General features: G+C 62.2%; 1 protein-coding gene and 1 pseudogene across 1 annotated transcript; both read right to left on the reverse strand.

The window, feature by feature from the left end:
- Positions 1-4,425: 4,425 nt before the first annotated feature.
- LOC138101713 (zinc finger protein 271-like) lies at positions 4,426-9,930 on the reverse strand (annotated as a pseudogene).
- Positions 9,931-12,459: 2,529 nt separating this feature from the next.
- On the reverse strand, positions 12,460-13,950 carry MGAT1 (alpha-1,3-mannosyl-glycoprotein 2-beta-N-acetylglucosaminyltransferase). The gene is given in 9 exon segments (XM_068999489.1): positions 12,460-12,645; positions 12,647-12,693; positions 12,696-12,878; positions 12,881-13,069; positions 13,072-13,281; positions 13,284-13,380; positions 13,382-13,558; positions 13,560-13,795; positions 13,798-13,950. Coding segments are annotated over 9 exon segments (1,326 nt in total). The 5' UTR covers positions 13,925-13,950; the 3' UTR covers positions 12,460-12,585.
- Between the last annotated feature and the right edge of the window lie 17 nt (positions 13,951-13,967).

Here is a 13,967-nt window from a genome sequence, read left to right on the forward strand (position 1 = left end):
CAAGTGAGGCCAGAACTGACCCCCAAGTGGGGCCCGGAGTGACCCCAAATGGGGCCTGGACTGACCCCCAAATGGGGCCCAGAGTGACCCCCAAGTGAGGCCGGAACTGACCCCCAGGTGAGGCCCAGACAGACCCCCAAGTGGGGCCCAGAGTGACCCCCAAATGGGGCCCGGACTGACCTCCAAGTGGAGCCCGGACTGACCCCCAAGTGGGGCCCGGAGTGACCCCCAACTCGGACACACTCTGACCCCCAAGTGGGGCCTGCAGTGCCCCATAGCGGGACCACGCTGGGACCCCCCGCCCGGACCCCCCTCCCCTCCCCCCAGGGCCTGACCCCCACCCAGGGGCGTGGCCGGGGAGGGGCGTGGCCAGGGAGGGGCGTGGCCGGGGGGATGACGTGGCCGGTTCTGATTGGCTGCTGCAGCCAAGCCCCGCCCCCTCGATGCCGTGTATTTATTTTGGGGTGGGGGGCCTGGATTTTGCCAAATTTCCCTCCTGGCCCTGCTGGGGGCCCCCCCCCCCCCCCCCCAAAATCCCTTCCCCCACACCCCCCCCCGCAAAAAAAAAAAAAAAAAAAAAAAAAATCATGGGGTGGTGTGACATCATCAAGGCGGTGATGACGTCATCAGGGTGCTGATGACGTCATTGTGGGGGGTCCTGAGGGTTTGGGGCACCCCCACCCCCCCCTCTGGGTGGGAAATTCCCCCTTTTTCCCACCAGATTTTACCCAAATTCCCCTTTTTTGTTCCTCCCCCCCCCCCCCCCCACCCTTGGATCTGGTTGGGGTCTGGGGTTCCCCCTCCCCCACCCCATTTTTGGGTTGGAATGTGGGAATTTGGGCATTTCCTGAGCCCCCCCCCGGGGCTGGGATTTGGGGAATTTTGGGGCTCCTCTGGGTGGATTTTGGGGGGGAGGGGGAGGGGGGGAGGGGGGGGATAATTTTGGGAACCAAAAGGTTTTGTCGGCCTAAAAAAAAAAAAAATTCCCCGATTTTTAAATTCCCGACCAAAATCGCCTCAAAACTCGGAAAAAAACAAAAAACAAAAAAACCCCAAAAAACAAACAAACAAAAAAAAAAACCCAAAAAAAAGACCCAAAAAACGAAACTCAGAAAATCGGGAGAATCCCCCCAAAAACCCAACCACGGCCGCCGCAATCCCCAAACACTAAAAGCCAACAAAAAACAACCCAAAGCCGCCAAAAAAAAACCCTCGAAAAACACCAAAAAAACCAACCAAAAAAAAAGCCCCAAACCCGCCAAAAGAAACCAAAAAAAAACCACCAAAAAAACCAACCAAAAAGCACAAAAAAAACCCCAAAACCCACCAAAAAATAACCCCAAACCCACAGAAAATAACCCCAAAACCCACCCAAAAATAACCCCAAAGCCACCAAAAATAACCCCCAAACCCACCCAAAAATAACCCCAAAGCCACCCAAAAATAACCCCAAAGACACCCAAAAAATAAGCCCAAACCCACCCAAAAATAAGCCCAAACCCACCCAAAAATAACCCCAAACCCACCCAAAAAATAAGCCCAAACCCACCCAAAAATAACCCCAAAACTCACCCAAAAATAACCCCAAACCCACCCAAAAATAACCCCAAAACCCACCCAAAAATAACCCCAAACTCACCCAAAAATGACCCCAAACCCACCCAAAAATGACCCCAAACCCACCAAAAAATAACCCCAAACCCACCCCAAAATAACCCCAAACCCACCCAAAAATAACCCCAAACCCACCCCAAAATAACCCCAAACCCACCCAAAAATAACCCCAAACCCACCCCAAAATAACCCCAAACCCACCCAAAAAATAACCCCAAACTCACCCAAAAATAACCCCAAACTCACCCAAAAATAACCCTAAAGTCACCTAAAAATAACCCCCAAACCCACCCAAAATAACCCCAAAGCCACCCAAAAATGACCCCAAAGACACCCAAAAAATAACCCCAAAACTCACCCAAAATAACCCCAAACCCACCCAAAAATAACCCTAAAGTCACCTAAAAATAACCCCAAAACCACCCAAAAATAACCCCAAAACCCACCAAAAAATAACCCCAAAATAACCCCAAACCCACCCAAAAATAACCCCAAAGACACCCAAAAATAACCCCAAAACCCACCAAAAAATAACCCCAAACCCACCCAAAAATAACCCCAAAACCCACCAAAAAATAACCCCAAACCCACCCAAAAATAACCCCCAAACCCACCCAAAAATAACCCCAAACCCACCCAAAAATAACCCCAAAACTCACCCAAAAATAACCCCAAAACCCACCCAAAAATAACCCCAAAACCCACCAAAAAATAACCCCAAAACCCACCAAAAAATAACCCCAAACCCACCAAAAAATAACCCCAAACCCACCCAAAAATAACCCCAAAACCCACCAAAAAATAACCCCAAACCCACCAAAAAATAACCCCAAACCCACCCAAAAATAACCCCAAAACTCACCCAAAAATAACCCCAAACCCACCCAAAAATAACCCCAAAACCCACCCAAAAATAACCCCAAACTCACCCAAAAATGACCCCAAACCCACCCAAAAATGACCCCAAACCCACCAAAAAATAACCCCAAACCCACCCCAAAATAACCCCAAACCCACCCAAAAATAACCCCAAACCCACCCCAAAATAACCCCAAACCCACCCAAAAAATAACCCCAAACTCACCCAAAAATAACCCTAAAGTCACCTAAAAATAACCCCAAACCCACCCAAAAATAACCCTAAAGTCACCTAAAAATAACCCCCAAACTCACCCAAAATAACCCCAAAGCCACCCAAAAATGACCCCAAAGACACCCAAAAAATAACCCCAAAACTCACCCAAAATAACCCCAAACCCACCCAAAAATAACCCTAAAGTCACCTAAAAATAACCCCAAACTCACCCAAAAATAACCCTAAAGTCACCTAAAAATAACCCCCAAACTCACCCAAAAATAACCCCAAACTCACCCAAAAATAACCCCAAACCCACCAAAAAATAAGCCTAAAGCCACCCAAAATAACCCCAAAAGTCACCCCAAAATAACCCCAAACCCACCCAAAAATAACCCCAAAGACACCCAAAAATAACCCCCAAACCCACCCAAAATAACCCCAAACCCACCCAAAAATAACCCCAAAACTCACCCAAAAATAACCCCAAACCCACCCAAAAATAAACCCCAAAAGTCACCCAAAAATAACCCCAAAACTCACCAAAAAAAACAACCAAAAACCCACCAAAAAACAACCAAAAAAACCCACCAAAAAAACCCCAAAACCCACAAAAAAAAACCCAAAACCCACAAAAAAACCACCAACCAAACCCACCAAAAAATAACCCCAAAGCCACCAAAAAAAAAACCCTAAACCCAGCAAAAAATAACCCCAAACCCACCAAAAAAAAGCCCCAAAACCCACCAAAAAAAACCCCAAAACTCACCAAAAACCACCCAAAAAAAAACTCCAAACCAAACCTCTTATTCCAAACTTTTCAGGGAGTTTTTTTTTCCCCTTTTTCTACACAAACCCAACCCCGACCCCTCCCCCGGGTGCCTCAGCGGGGCTGCCTGGGGTAGGGCCAGAGGGCCAGCGGGACCCCCCCGCTGCTCGCCCCGCTCGCCCCGCTCCCCCCCGCGTTCCCAGCCCCACTCGCCCCGCTCGCCGCCCCGCTCGCCCCTCCGTGGGTGCGCTGGTGCCGCTTGTGGTGCGAGCTGCGGCTGAAGCTCTTCCCGCACACCCCGCACGCGTACGGCTTCTCGCCCGTGGGGATGCGCCGGGGCTGCGGCAGCGCGGGCTTGGGAGCGACCCCAAACCCACCCCAAATAACCCCAAACCCACCCAAAAATAAACCCCAAACCCACCCAAAAAATAACCCCAAACCCACCCAAAAATAACCCTAAAGTCACCCAAAAATAACCCCAAACCCACCCAAAAATAAACCCCAAAAGTCACCCAAAAATAACCCCAAACCCACCCAAAAATAAACCCCAAAAGTCACCCAAAAATAACCCCAAACCCACCCAAAAATAAACCCCAAAAGTCACCCAAAAATAACCCCAAAACTCACCAAAAAAAACAACCAAAAACCCACCAAAAAACAACCAAAAAAACCCACCAAAAAAACCCCAAAACCCACAAAAAAAAACCCAAAACCCACAAAAAAACCACCAACCAAACCCACCAAAAAATAACCCCAAAGCCACCAAAAAAAAACCCTAAACCCAGCAAAAAATAACCCCAAACCCACCAAAAAAAAGCCCCAAAACCCACCAAAAAAAAAACCCAAAACTCACCAAAAACCACCCAAAAAAAAACTCCAAACCAAACTTCTTATTCCAAACTTTTCAGGGAGTTTTTTTTTCCCCTTTTTCTACACAAACCCAACCCCGACCCCTCCCCCGGGTGCCTCAGCGGGGCTGCCTGGGGTAGGGCCAGAGGGCCAGCGGGACCCCCCCGCTGCTCGCCCCGCTCGCCCCGCTCCCCCCCGCGTTCCCAGCCCCACTCGCCCCGCTCGCCGCCCCGCTCGCCCCTCCGTGGGTGCGCTGGTGCCGCTTGTGGTGCGAGCTGCGGCTGAAGCTCTTCCCGCACACCCCGCACGCGTACGGCTTCTCGCCCGTGTGGATCCGCCGGTGCTGCGTCAGCGTGGACTTGTCGGTGAAGCTCTTGCCGCAGTCGCCACACGCGTACGGCTTCTCGCCCGTGTGGATGCGGCGGTGCCGGATCAGGTTGGAGCTGACGTTGAAGCGCTTGCCGCAGTGGCCACAGGCGTACGGCTTCTCGCCCGTGTGGATGCGCAGGTGCTTGACCAGGTCCGAGCTCTGGCTGAAGCTCTGCCAGCACTCGCCGCACGTGTTGGGGATGCCCAGAGACGCCGCTTTGTTGCCACCGTCGCCACCGCCGGGGCTGCCTCGGCGTCTCCGTCGTTGCCGCCGCTGCTCGCCCGCCGCGGCCGGCGGCTCCTTGGGCCGGCGACTGAAGCTCTTCCCGCAGTCCACGCACTTGTAGGGCAGCGGCGGGGCCACGGCTCGCCCGCAGTCCCGGCAGTAGCCACAGCCGGCTCCGCCGTGAGCTCGGCGGTGCCGCGCCAGCTGCGCGCTCAGCCCGAAGCTCTTCCCGCACTCCAGGCAGCGGAAGGCTCCGGGAGCCCGCTGGCCACCGGCCTGGACCTGCTGCTCGGCGCCCCGCTCGCCCTGCCCGTCCTTGTGGCCATCTCCCCGCTCGCCGCCGCCGCCCTGCCCGGCCCACCGCCCGCGCTCCCGCTGACCGCCGCCGCGGTCGCCTCTGTGGCCATCGCCGCCGCGCTCCCGCTGCTGCCCGGGGCTACCCCGCTGACCGCCGCCGTGGTCACTCGCCCGTGCGGCGCCGCCGTGGCCACGCCGGTGCTCGGCCAGGGCCGCGCTGCGGGCGAAGCTTTTGCCGCACTCCACGCAGATGTTGGGGTGCTCCGCGCCCCCCGCCCGCTGCCGCACGGCCACCGTCTCCTTCCTCTTCCTCCCCCCTCGCCCCCGCGGGCCCCCGGGCCCCTCCGCCCGCTCCGGGGGTCCCTCCGTGCGCCCCCCGCCCCTCTGCGGGGTCACCGAGCCGCCCCCTCCCCCCCCCGCCGCCGCCGCCGCCGCCGCCCCCCCCCGGCAGCGCTTGGGCGACATCGCCGCCCCCTCCCCAACCCCCCCCTTTCCCCCCCAAATCCCCCCTCTCGGTGGCTAACGCGACGCTCGCCGCGCTCGCCACCCACCCCCCTCCCACCCCACCCCACCCCACCCCCGCGTCCCCTCCTCCTCCTCCTCTCCTCCCCCCGCCCCAAAACGCCGAATTCTGGGCGGGGGGGGGGGGGAGGCGGGCCGCGACCCCCGCTCGCTCCGGGCGCTGCCGCCGCGGCCGCCCGGACAATGGAGGAGGAGGAGGAGGAGGAGGAGGAGGAGGAGGAGAGGGAGGAGGAGGAGGAGGAGGAGGAGGAGGCGGCGGCGCTGACCCAGGAAGTTCAACCCCCGGGGGCTGCTCGGAGGAAGGCGAAAAAAAATGGGGAGGGGGCGCGAGGAGGGAGACCCCCGGCCCCAGCCCCGCCTCGCCGCCCCCTCCCCCCCAACGCCCACCCCCCCCCCCCCCAAAACCCTCCCCAGACCCCTCTTTGGGGTGGGGGGGCGCGGCCCCGTTCCCGTCCCTTTTGTCGCCCCCTCCCCCCCGCCCGCCCCCTCCCGATGATTTCAGTCCCCCTGAGGGGGGGGGGGGAGGGGAGGGAGGGACACGAGGGGACCCTCCCGGAGGTGCGGACCCCCCCCCCCTCGATTTTGGGGGGCGGCGGGGGGGGCACAGATCCCACGGGCAGCGGACACGGACGATTCTTTACTGCGCACGGCAAGGGCGGGGGTCGCGCCGGGGGGGCTCTGCCAGCACCGGGATCACCCCCAGGGACACTTCGGGGTCACCCGCCCCCCCTCCCCATTTTCCCCTCCCCCCCCCCTCTTTATCCCCACCCCCCACCCCCCACCCCCCCCCTCCCGCCGCCCCCTCCCCGTTAAAAGGCTCAGCCCCGGTGACACCGAAGAGGGTCCCGACCCCCGGCGGGGGAGGGGGCGCGGGGTCCCCGCAGCTCCGGGATCCAGGAATTCCCGGGGGTCCCTCCGGCCGGGGGGGGGGGGGGGGAGGGGACCCGAGGAATCCCCCCCCCCCCCACCACCACCCGCGACCCCCCGGGCACGGAAATGTCCCCTCGAGTCCTTTCCCCTCCTGGCCCGGGGGGTCCCGGCTCTGGAGAGGTCCCGGGTCCGGAGGGGTCCCGGTTTTGGGGAGATCCCGGCTCCGGAGAGATCCCGGTTCTGGAGAGGTCCCGGTTCTGGAGAGGTCCCGGTTCTGGAGAGATCCTGGTTCCGGAGAGATCCCGGGTCCGGAGGGGTCCCGGTTTTGGGGAGAGCCCGGTTCCGGAGAGATCCCGGTTCCGGAGAGATCCTGGTTCTGGAGAGGTCCCGGGTCCGGAGGGGTCCCGGTTTTGGGGAGATCCTGGTTCCGGAGGGGTCCCGGTTCTGGAGAGGTCCCGGTTCTGGAGAGATCCTGGGTCCGGAGAGATCCCGGGTCCGGAGGGGTCCTGGGTCCTGTTCCGGCACCTCCGGGCTCGGCTCCAGAGCGGTCCCGGTTCCGGAGGATTCCCAGTTTTGGGGAGATCCCGGCTCCGGAGGGGTCCCGGTTCTGGAGAGATCCCGGGTCCCGTTCCGGCACCTCCGGGCTCGCACCCAGAGGGGTCCTGGTTCCGGAGGGGTCCCGGTTTTGGGGAGATCCCGGCTCTGGAGGATTCCCGGTTCTGGAGAGATCCCGGGTCCGGTTCCGAAACCTCCGGGCTCGCACCCAGAAGGGTCCCGGTTCCGGACGATTCCCGGTTCTGGAGAGATCCCAGCTCCGGACGGCTCCCGCTTCTGGAAGGGTCCCAGTTCCGGTGGTTTCCCGGTCCCGGTTCTGTCTCCAGAGGGCTCCGGAGGGGTCCCGGCTCTTCTTCCAGCAGAGAGGTCCCGGTTTTGGAGGGGTCCCGGTTCCGGCACCTCCGGGCTCGGCTCCAGAGGGCTCCCGGTTCCGGTTCTGAAACCTCCGGGCTCGCACCCAGAGGGGTCTCGGCTCCGGAGGGGTCCCGGCTCTTCTCGCACCGGCTCTGGAGAGGTCCCGGTTTTGGAGAGCTCCCGGTTCCGAAACCTCCGGGCTCGGCTCCAGAGGGCTCCTGGTTCCAGAGGATTCCCGGTTTCGGAGGATTCCCTGTTCTGGAGAGCTCCCGGTTCCCATTCCGGCACCTCCGAGCTCGGCTCCAGAGAGCTCCCAGTTCCGGCCGATTCCCGGCTCTGGAGAGCTCCCGGTTCCGGCCGATTCCCGGTTCTGGAAGGATCCCGGTTCCGGATGATTCCCGGCTCTGGAGAGCTCCCGGTTCCGGACGATTCCCGGTTCCAGAGAGCTCCCGGTTCCGGCCGATTCCCGGCTCCGGAGAGCTCCCGGTTCCGGCCGATTCCCGGTTCTGGAGAGCTCCCGGTTCCGGATGATTCCCGGCTCTGGAGAGCTCCCGGTTCCGGCCGATTCCCGGCTCTGGAAGGATCCCAGTTCCGGCCGATTCCCGGCTCTGGAAGGATCCCGGTTCCGGCCGATTCCCGGCTCCGGAGAGCTCCCGGTTCCAGACAATTCCCGGCTCTGGAGAGCTCCCGGTTCCGGCCGTTTCCCGCTCCCGGTTCCGTCTCCAGAGGGCTCCCGGCTTTCCTCCCCCGGTTCCGGAGCGCTGCCGGTGCCGCTGCCGGTGCCGGTTCCGGCCCTACCCGAGGTGCACCCGCTGGTGCCGGATGAGCGCGGAGCTGCCGCCGAAGGCTTTGCCGCAGTCGCCACAGGCGTAGGGCTTGTCGCCAGCGTGGCCGCGCAGGTGCGCCAGCAGCGCCGCGCCCTCGGCGAAGGCCAGCCCGCAGCGTGGGCAACCGTGCCCGGGGGGCTCCGAGCCGTGGCCCCGCTGGTGCCGCAGCAGCGCCGCGCTCTCCGGGAAGCTCTTCCCGCACCGCGAGCACGGGAACGGCTTCTTCTTCTTCCTCCTCCTCTTCTTGCCCTCCTCCTCCTCCTCCTCCTCCTCCTCCTTCTTCTCCTGCTGCTGCTGCTGCTCGTGGCCGCCGTGGCCGCGGCGGTGCTTGAGGAAGGCCGAGCTGTAGCTGAAGCTCTTGCCGCACTCGCCGCAGGTGTAGGGCCGCTCGCCCAGGTGCGTCCGCAGGTGCGCGCTGAGGTTGGAGCGCGGCCGAAGCTCTTGCCGCACTCGCCGCAGCTGTAGGGCCGCTCGCCCGTGTGCACGCGCTGGTGGACGGCCAGGTCCGAGCTCCAGCCGAAGCTCTTGCCGCACTTGCCGCAGCTGAAGGGCCGCTGGCCCGAGTGCAGCCGCTGGTGCTTGGCCAGCTCCGAGAGGTGGCCGAAGCCCTTGCCGCAGTGGCCGCAGCGGTGCGGCCGCTCGCCCGAGTGCAGCCGCTGGTGCGCGTTGCGGTTGGAGCTGCGGGTGAAGCTCTTCCCGCAGTCCAGGCACTTGTAGGGCTTCTCCCCGGCGCGGGGGAAGCTCCGCTCGCAGCGCCCGCAGCCCCTCGGCGGCCCCGCCCGGCCCCGCCCGCGGCGACCCCCGCGCCCCCCGCCCCGAGCGCCGCGGCCCGGGGGGAGCCCCGGGGGCAACCGGGGGTCCCAGGGGGGCGGGCAGGGGTCGGCGAGCGAGGGCAGAGCCGGGGGAGCCCCGTCCTCCTCGGCTGCGCGGCACAGGAGGGCGTCCAGCTCGGGCAGCTCCGGGGATTCTTCTTCTTCCTCCTCTTCCTCTTCCTCCTCCTCCTCCTCCTCGCTCGCCGTCCCGTCGTCTGCTGGGGCAGGAGAAAATGGGGGTGGGGGGGCGGGACAGCAAAAAGGGGAGCCCGGGGATGTGGGGAGGGGTCCCGGCTCACCTGCGGGGGCCACCCTGAGGATCTCCCACTCCTTGGAGTCGTTGGGGTCGGGCACCCCCAGCTCCTCCTCGGGCTCCAGGCGGGACACGATGTTGGGTTTGGGGATGGGGAAATCTGCCCCAAAAAGCAGAGAGAAAAGGACAAAAAAAAAAAAAAAAAAAAAATTCAAAAATTCGCCTTCGTTACGGCTCGGTCGGGGCTTCCCGTGAGGGTTTTGATTTAAAACCGCAGCGCGGCGGGGCCGGATTTGGGGTTCGGGGGTCGGTTTTGGGGGTTTTTTGGTGTTTTTTTTTTTTTTTTTTTTTTGGAGGGGGTAGCGGGGATGTTATTTCGGGGAGCGGCCGTTTTTGGGAGGGTGATTTTGGGGATGATGCCGGGGGCCCGAGCCCCGCCTCACCCAGCAGGATCAGGGACTCGTAGTTCTCCTGCATGGTGCCGCTCCGCCTCTCCCGAGCCCGCGAGACACGGACGCGGCGGGGGTCGCGGCGGGACCCCCCCGCCCCCGGTACCGGCGATGCTCCGGGGGCCCGGGGCTCCCCCGGCCGCTCGGGAAGCTCCGCCCGGGCGCCGGATGGAGCCGCCGCCGCTGACCCAGGAAGTTCAGCCCCTGCCGGCGGCAGCGCCTCCTCCTCCTCCTCCTCCTCCTCCTCCTCCTCTTCCTCCCTTTCTCCGTCTTCATCTTCATCCCGCTCTCCTCCTCTTCCTCCTCCTCCTCCCTTTCTCCGTCTTCATCCTCATCCCGCTCTCCTCCTCCTCCCCTTCTCCATCTTCATCCTCATCCCGCTCTCCTCCTCCTCCTCCCCTTCTCCATCTTCATCTTCATCCCGCTCTCCTCCTCCTCGTGTTCTCCATCTTCATCTTCATCCCACTCTCCTCCTCTTCCTCCTCCTCCTCCTGTTCTCCGCCTTCATCTTCATCCCGCTCTCCTCCTCCTCCCTTTCTCCGTCTTCATCCTCATCCCGCTCTCCTCCTCCTCCTCCTCCCTTTCTCCATCTTCATCTTCATCCTCATCCCGCTCTCCTCCTCCTCCTCCTCGTGTTCTCCATCTTCATCCTCATCCTGCTCTCCTCCTCCTGTTCTCCGTCTTCATCCCGCTCTCCTCCTCTTCCTCCTCTTGTTCTCCATCTTCATCCTCATCCCGCTCTCCTCCTCCTCCTCCCTTCTCCATCTTCATCTTCATCCCACTCTCCTCCTCTTCCTCCTCCTCCTCCTGTTCTCCATCTTCATCCTCCTCCTCCTCCCCTTCTCCATCTTCATCCTCATCCGCTCTCCTCCTCCTCCTCCTCCTGTTCTCCATCCTCATCCTGCTCTCCTCCTCCTCCCCTTCTCCATCTTCATCCTTATCCTGCTCTCCTCCTCCTCCTCCCTTTCTCTGTCTTCATCTTCATCCCATTCTCCTCCTCCTCCCCTTCTCCATCTTCATCCCGCTCTCCTCCTCCTCCTCCTCCTCCTCCTCCTCGTGTTCTCCATCTCCATCCTCATCCCGCTCTCCTCCTCCTCCTCCCCTTCTCCATCTTCATCTTCATCCCACTCTCCTCCTCTTCCTCCTCCTCCTCCTGTTCTCCATCTCCATCTTCATCCTCATCCCGCTCTCCTCCTCTTCTTCATCCCCATCCCTCTCTCTTCTTCCTCTTCTCCATCCCCACCCCGCTCGCTTCCTCCTTCCCTCCTCCATCCTCATCCCGCTCTTCTCCTCCTCCTCCTCTTCTCTATCCTCAGCCTGCTCTCCTCCTCTTCCTCCTCCTCTTCCTCCTCCTCTTCTCCATCCCCATCCCGGTCTCTTCCTCCTCTCCCTCCTCTTCCTCCTCCATCCCTCTCTCTTCTTCCTCCTTCTCCCCTTCTCCATCCTCCTCCTCCTCCTCCTGTTCTCCATCTCCATCCTCATCCTGCTCTCCTCCTCTTCCTCCCCATCCCCTCTCCTCTTCCTCCCCATCCCGTCTCCTCTTCCTCCCCATCCCATCTCCTCTTCCTCCTCCTCTTCGTCCTCTTCTTCATCCCCATCCTGGTCTCTTCCTCCTCCATCCCTTTCTCTTCTTCCTCCTTCTCCCCTTCTCCATCCTCCTCCTCCTCCTCCATCTCCATCCTCATCCCGCTCTCCTCCTCCTCTTCCTCCCTCCTTCATCCCCATCCTGCTCTTTCCCGCTCCTCCTCCTCCTCTCCTCCAGGCCTCGCTGGCTGCTCCAGGCGGGATGGGCAGACTGGGAGCACTGGGAGCGCGGGGGCCCCTCGCAAGCGTTTAACGCCAAAGAAAGAAAATAATAAAAGGAGACAAAAGCCGCAAAATCCGCGCCGCCATCGAGGCCCCGCCGCCAGCGCAGCCATGAGGGGGATGAGGCGGACCGTCCCTCAGCGCCGCTCTGGCCAATCAGCGCGCGGAGCCCAGGAGTGACGGCAGGCTCAGCCAATCGCAACGAGCGGCGGGCTCTGAGCGGGAAAACCAGCCAATGGGAGCGAGGGGCGGGGCTGCGCGCGGGGTGTATAAAAGGGTCCCTGAGGGGGCGCGGAGCCGGCCCCAAGATGGCGGGAGAAGAACGGGCCCGGAAGGTGCCGGCAGGGCCGGAGGCCGAGGAAGCGCTGCGGGTGAGTCCGGGATGGAGCAGCGACCCCCGGCAGGAGCCCAGCCTGAGCGGGGGATGCCTGAGAGAGGCCCCCGAGCCCGTGGAAGCCCCCGCAGAGCACGGAAGTGGCTCCTGGCCCCCGTTCCTGAGGGGTTCCGGCCTGTGGCTCCCAGGAGTTCAGTGCTCAGTTGTGAAATGTCCTCCCCCCCTGAGGAGAGGCGCTGGGCGATCCCAGCTGAATTTGAGGCAATTTAATCGGGTCTGGGACATGGGCAGCGCTGGACGGGCGCAGAACGGGGCTGGGAGCCCCACCCGAGGCCCGGGCGCTCCCAAATCCCACCTTTGGAGCCGGTCCGCCTTCAGCAGGTGCCCCCAAAAAAGCCGAATTTAATCCAAAAAAGGGGCTTTCCGAACTCCCGAATTTAGGGATGAAATTCAGACGGACGCGGCAGCAAAACCAAGCTGGAATTGTGGGGGAGAATCCCCCGTTTTTCACCTTTTATTCTGGAAAAGAACTCGCCCGCTCCACCCCCGCGAGTGCCAAACCCACCCCAAAAATCGGGAAAGCCCCTCCCCAAAAATCCCGGCCTCAGCTCCAGGAGGGGTCGTAGCCCGTCCAGTCCGAGGGGGGGGCCAGGAAGACGCGGCGGGCCCCGGCACACGAAGCTGACGATGCCGCGGTAGCCGGCGCGGGGACGCCGGATTTGAGGTCGTCCATCAGCCCCAAAGCTTTGGCCAAAGCCTTGAAGGAATCCCGGCCTCGGTACTGGAGCCTGACCGGCCCCAAATCCCTCCCCGCGTCCTTCTGGAGCTCCTCGATTTGAATTTCGGGGGCGGAATAAACCTGCTGGAGGAAGAATCGCTCGTACTCCTCTTTTTGAGGTAAGAAAGGTCCAGTTGGGTGAAAGGCACGAAGCGGTCGTTGAGTTTGATGAACTTCAGGTACTGGTCGAAGAACTGCCCGTGGCTCACGCCCTTGCGGCCGAAGGTCATCGTCCTGGACACCTCGGGCCGGACGCAGGAGCGGCCGCGCCGCTGCTCCGGCTGCCTCATCCAATCATCCCAAAACGCGGCGGCCACTTGGGCTCCAGCTCGTCCCAAAGCTCGGCCAGCAGCAGCCACCCCAAACCCGGGAAGAAATCGGTGCGGTACAAGAGCTCGGCGTGCGCCGCGTCCACCATGGCCTCCTTGCCGTTGTCGTTCCACGCCGAGATGCACCAGAGGCTGGGATCGCGCTGCAGCAGCGGCAAAACCGCCTGGAAGTACTCGAAGAAATCCGGAGCACCTCCAGGTCGTCCTCCACCACGATGGCGGCGCGGTAGCGGAAGGTGCGGAACACCTGGCCCAGCGCCCAGCGGTAGTGCCGCGAGATCCGGTAGTAGCCCCTGGAACTTGCGGTGCTCCGGCGGCACCGCGATGTCGCTCAGGTCCGGCTGCCGGATGTGGGCCACGGCCTGGCCGTAGGAGGCGATGACCCGCGCGGTCTCGGCGTGGCCGCAGTCCTGCGACACGATGACCGGGAAGCGCCGGGCGCTGGGCCGGTAGCGCAGGATCTTGTCCAGGGCAGCGGCGCACGGAGCTGCGGTCGCAGGCCAGCACCAGCACCGGGATGACCGGCGCTTCCGGCGCTTCCGGCGGTGCCGCCGCCGCCGCCGCCGCGCTCGGCGCTTTTTGGGGCGGGCCGGGCGTTTTGGGGCGCCGCGGGCGGCCGAGCCGGCGGAGCTGCAGGAGGAGCTCGCGCTGCAGCCGCAGCTCGGCCTCGGCGTCCTGCGCCAGCTGCAGCAGCCGCGCCGGGAGCTGCCGGGAGCCGCCGGCGCCGGGGGGGCTCGGCACGGCCCGGGGCGGCTCCAGAGGAAGAGGAGGAGGAGCCCGTTCCAGGCGAGGAAGAGCGCGGCCCCCCCCAGAGCCAGGCTGGTCTTCTTCAGCATCCTTCACATGGGGCTGGGGGGGGGAGGGACGGAGAGGGGTGAG

The sequence above is a fragment of the Aphelocoma coerulescens genome, unplaced genomic scaffold (assembly GCF_041296385.1).
Source record: "Aphelocoma coerulescens isolate FSJ_1873_10779 unplaced genomic scaffold, UR_Acoe_1.0 HiC_scaffold_437, whole genome shotgun sequence".
NCBI lineage: Eukaryota > Metazoa > Chordata > Aves > Passeriformes > Corvidae > Aphelocoma > Aphelocoma coerulescens.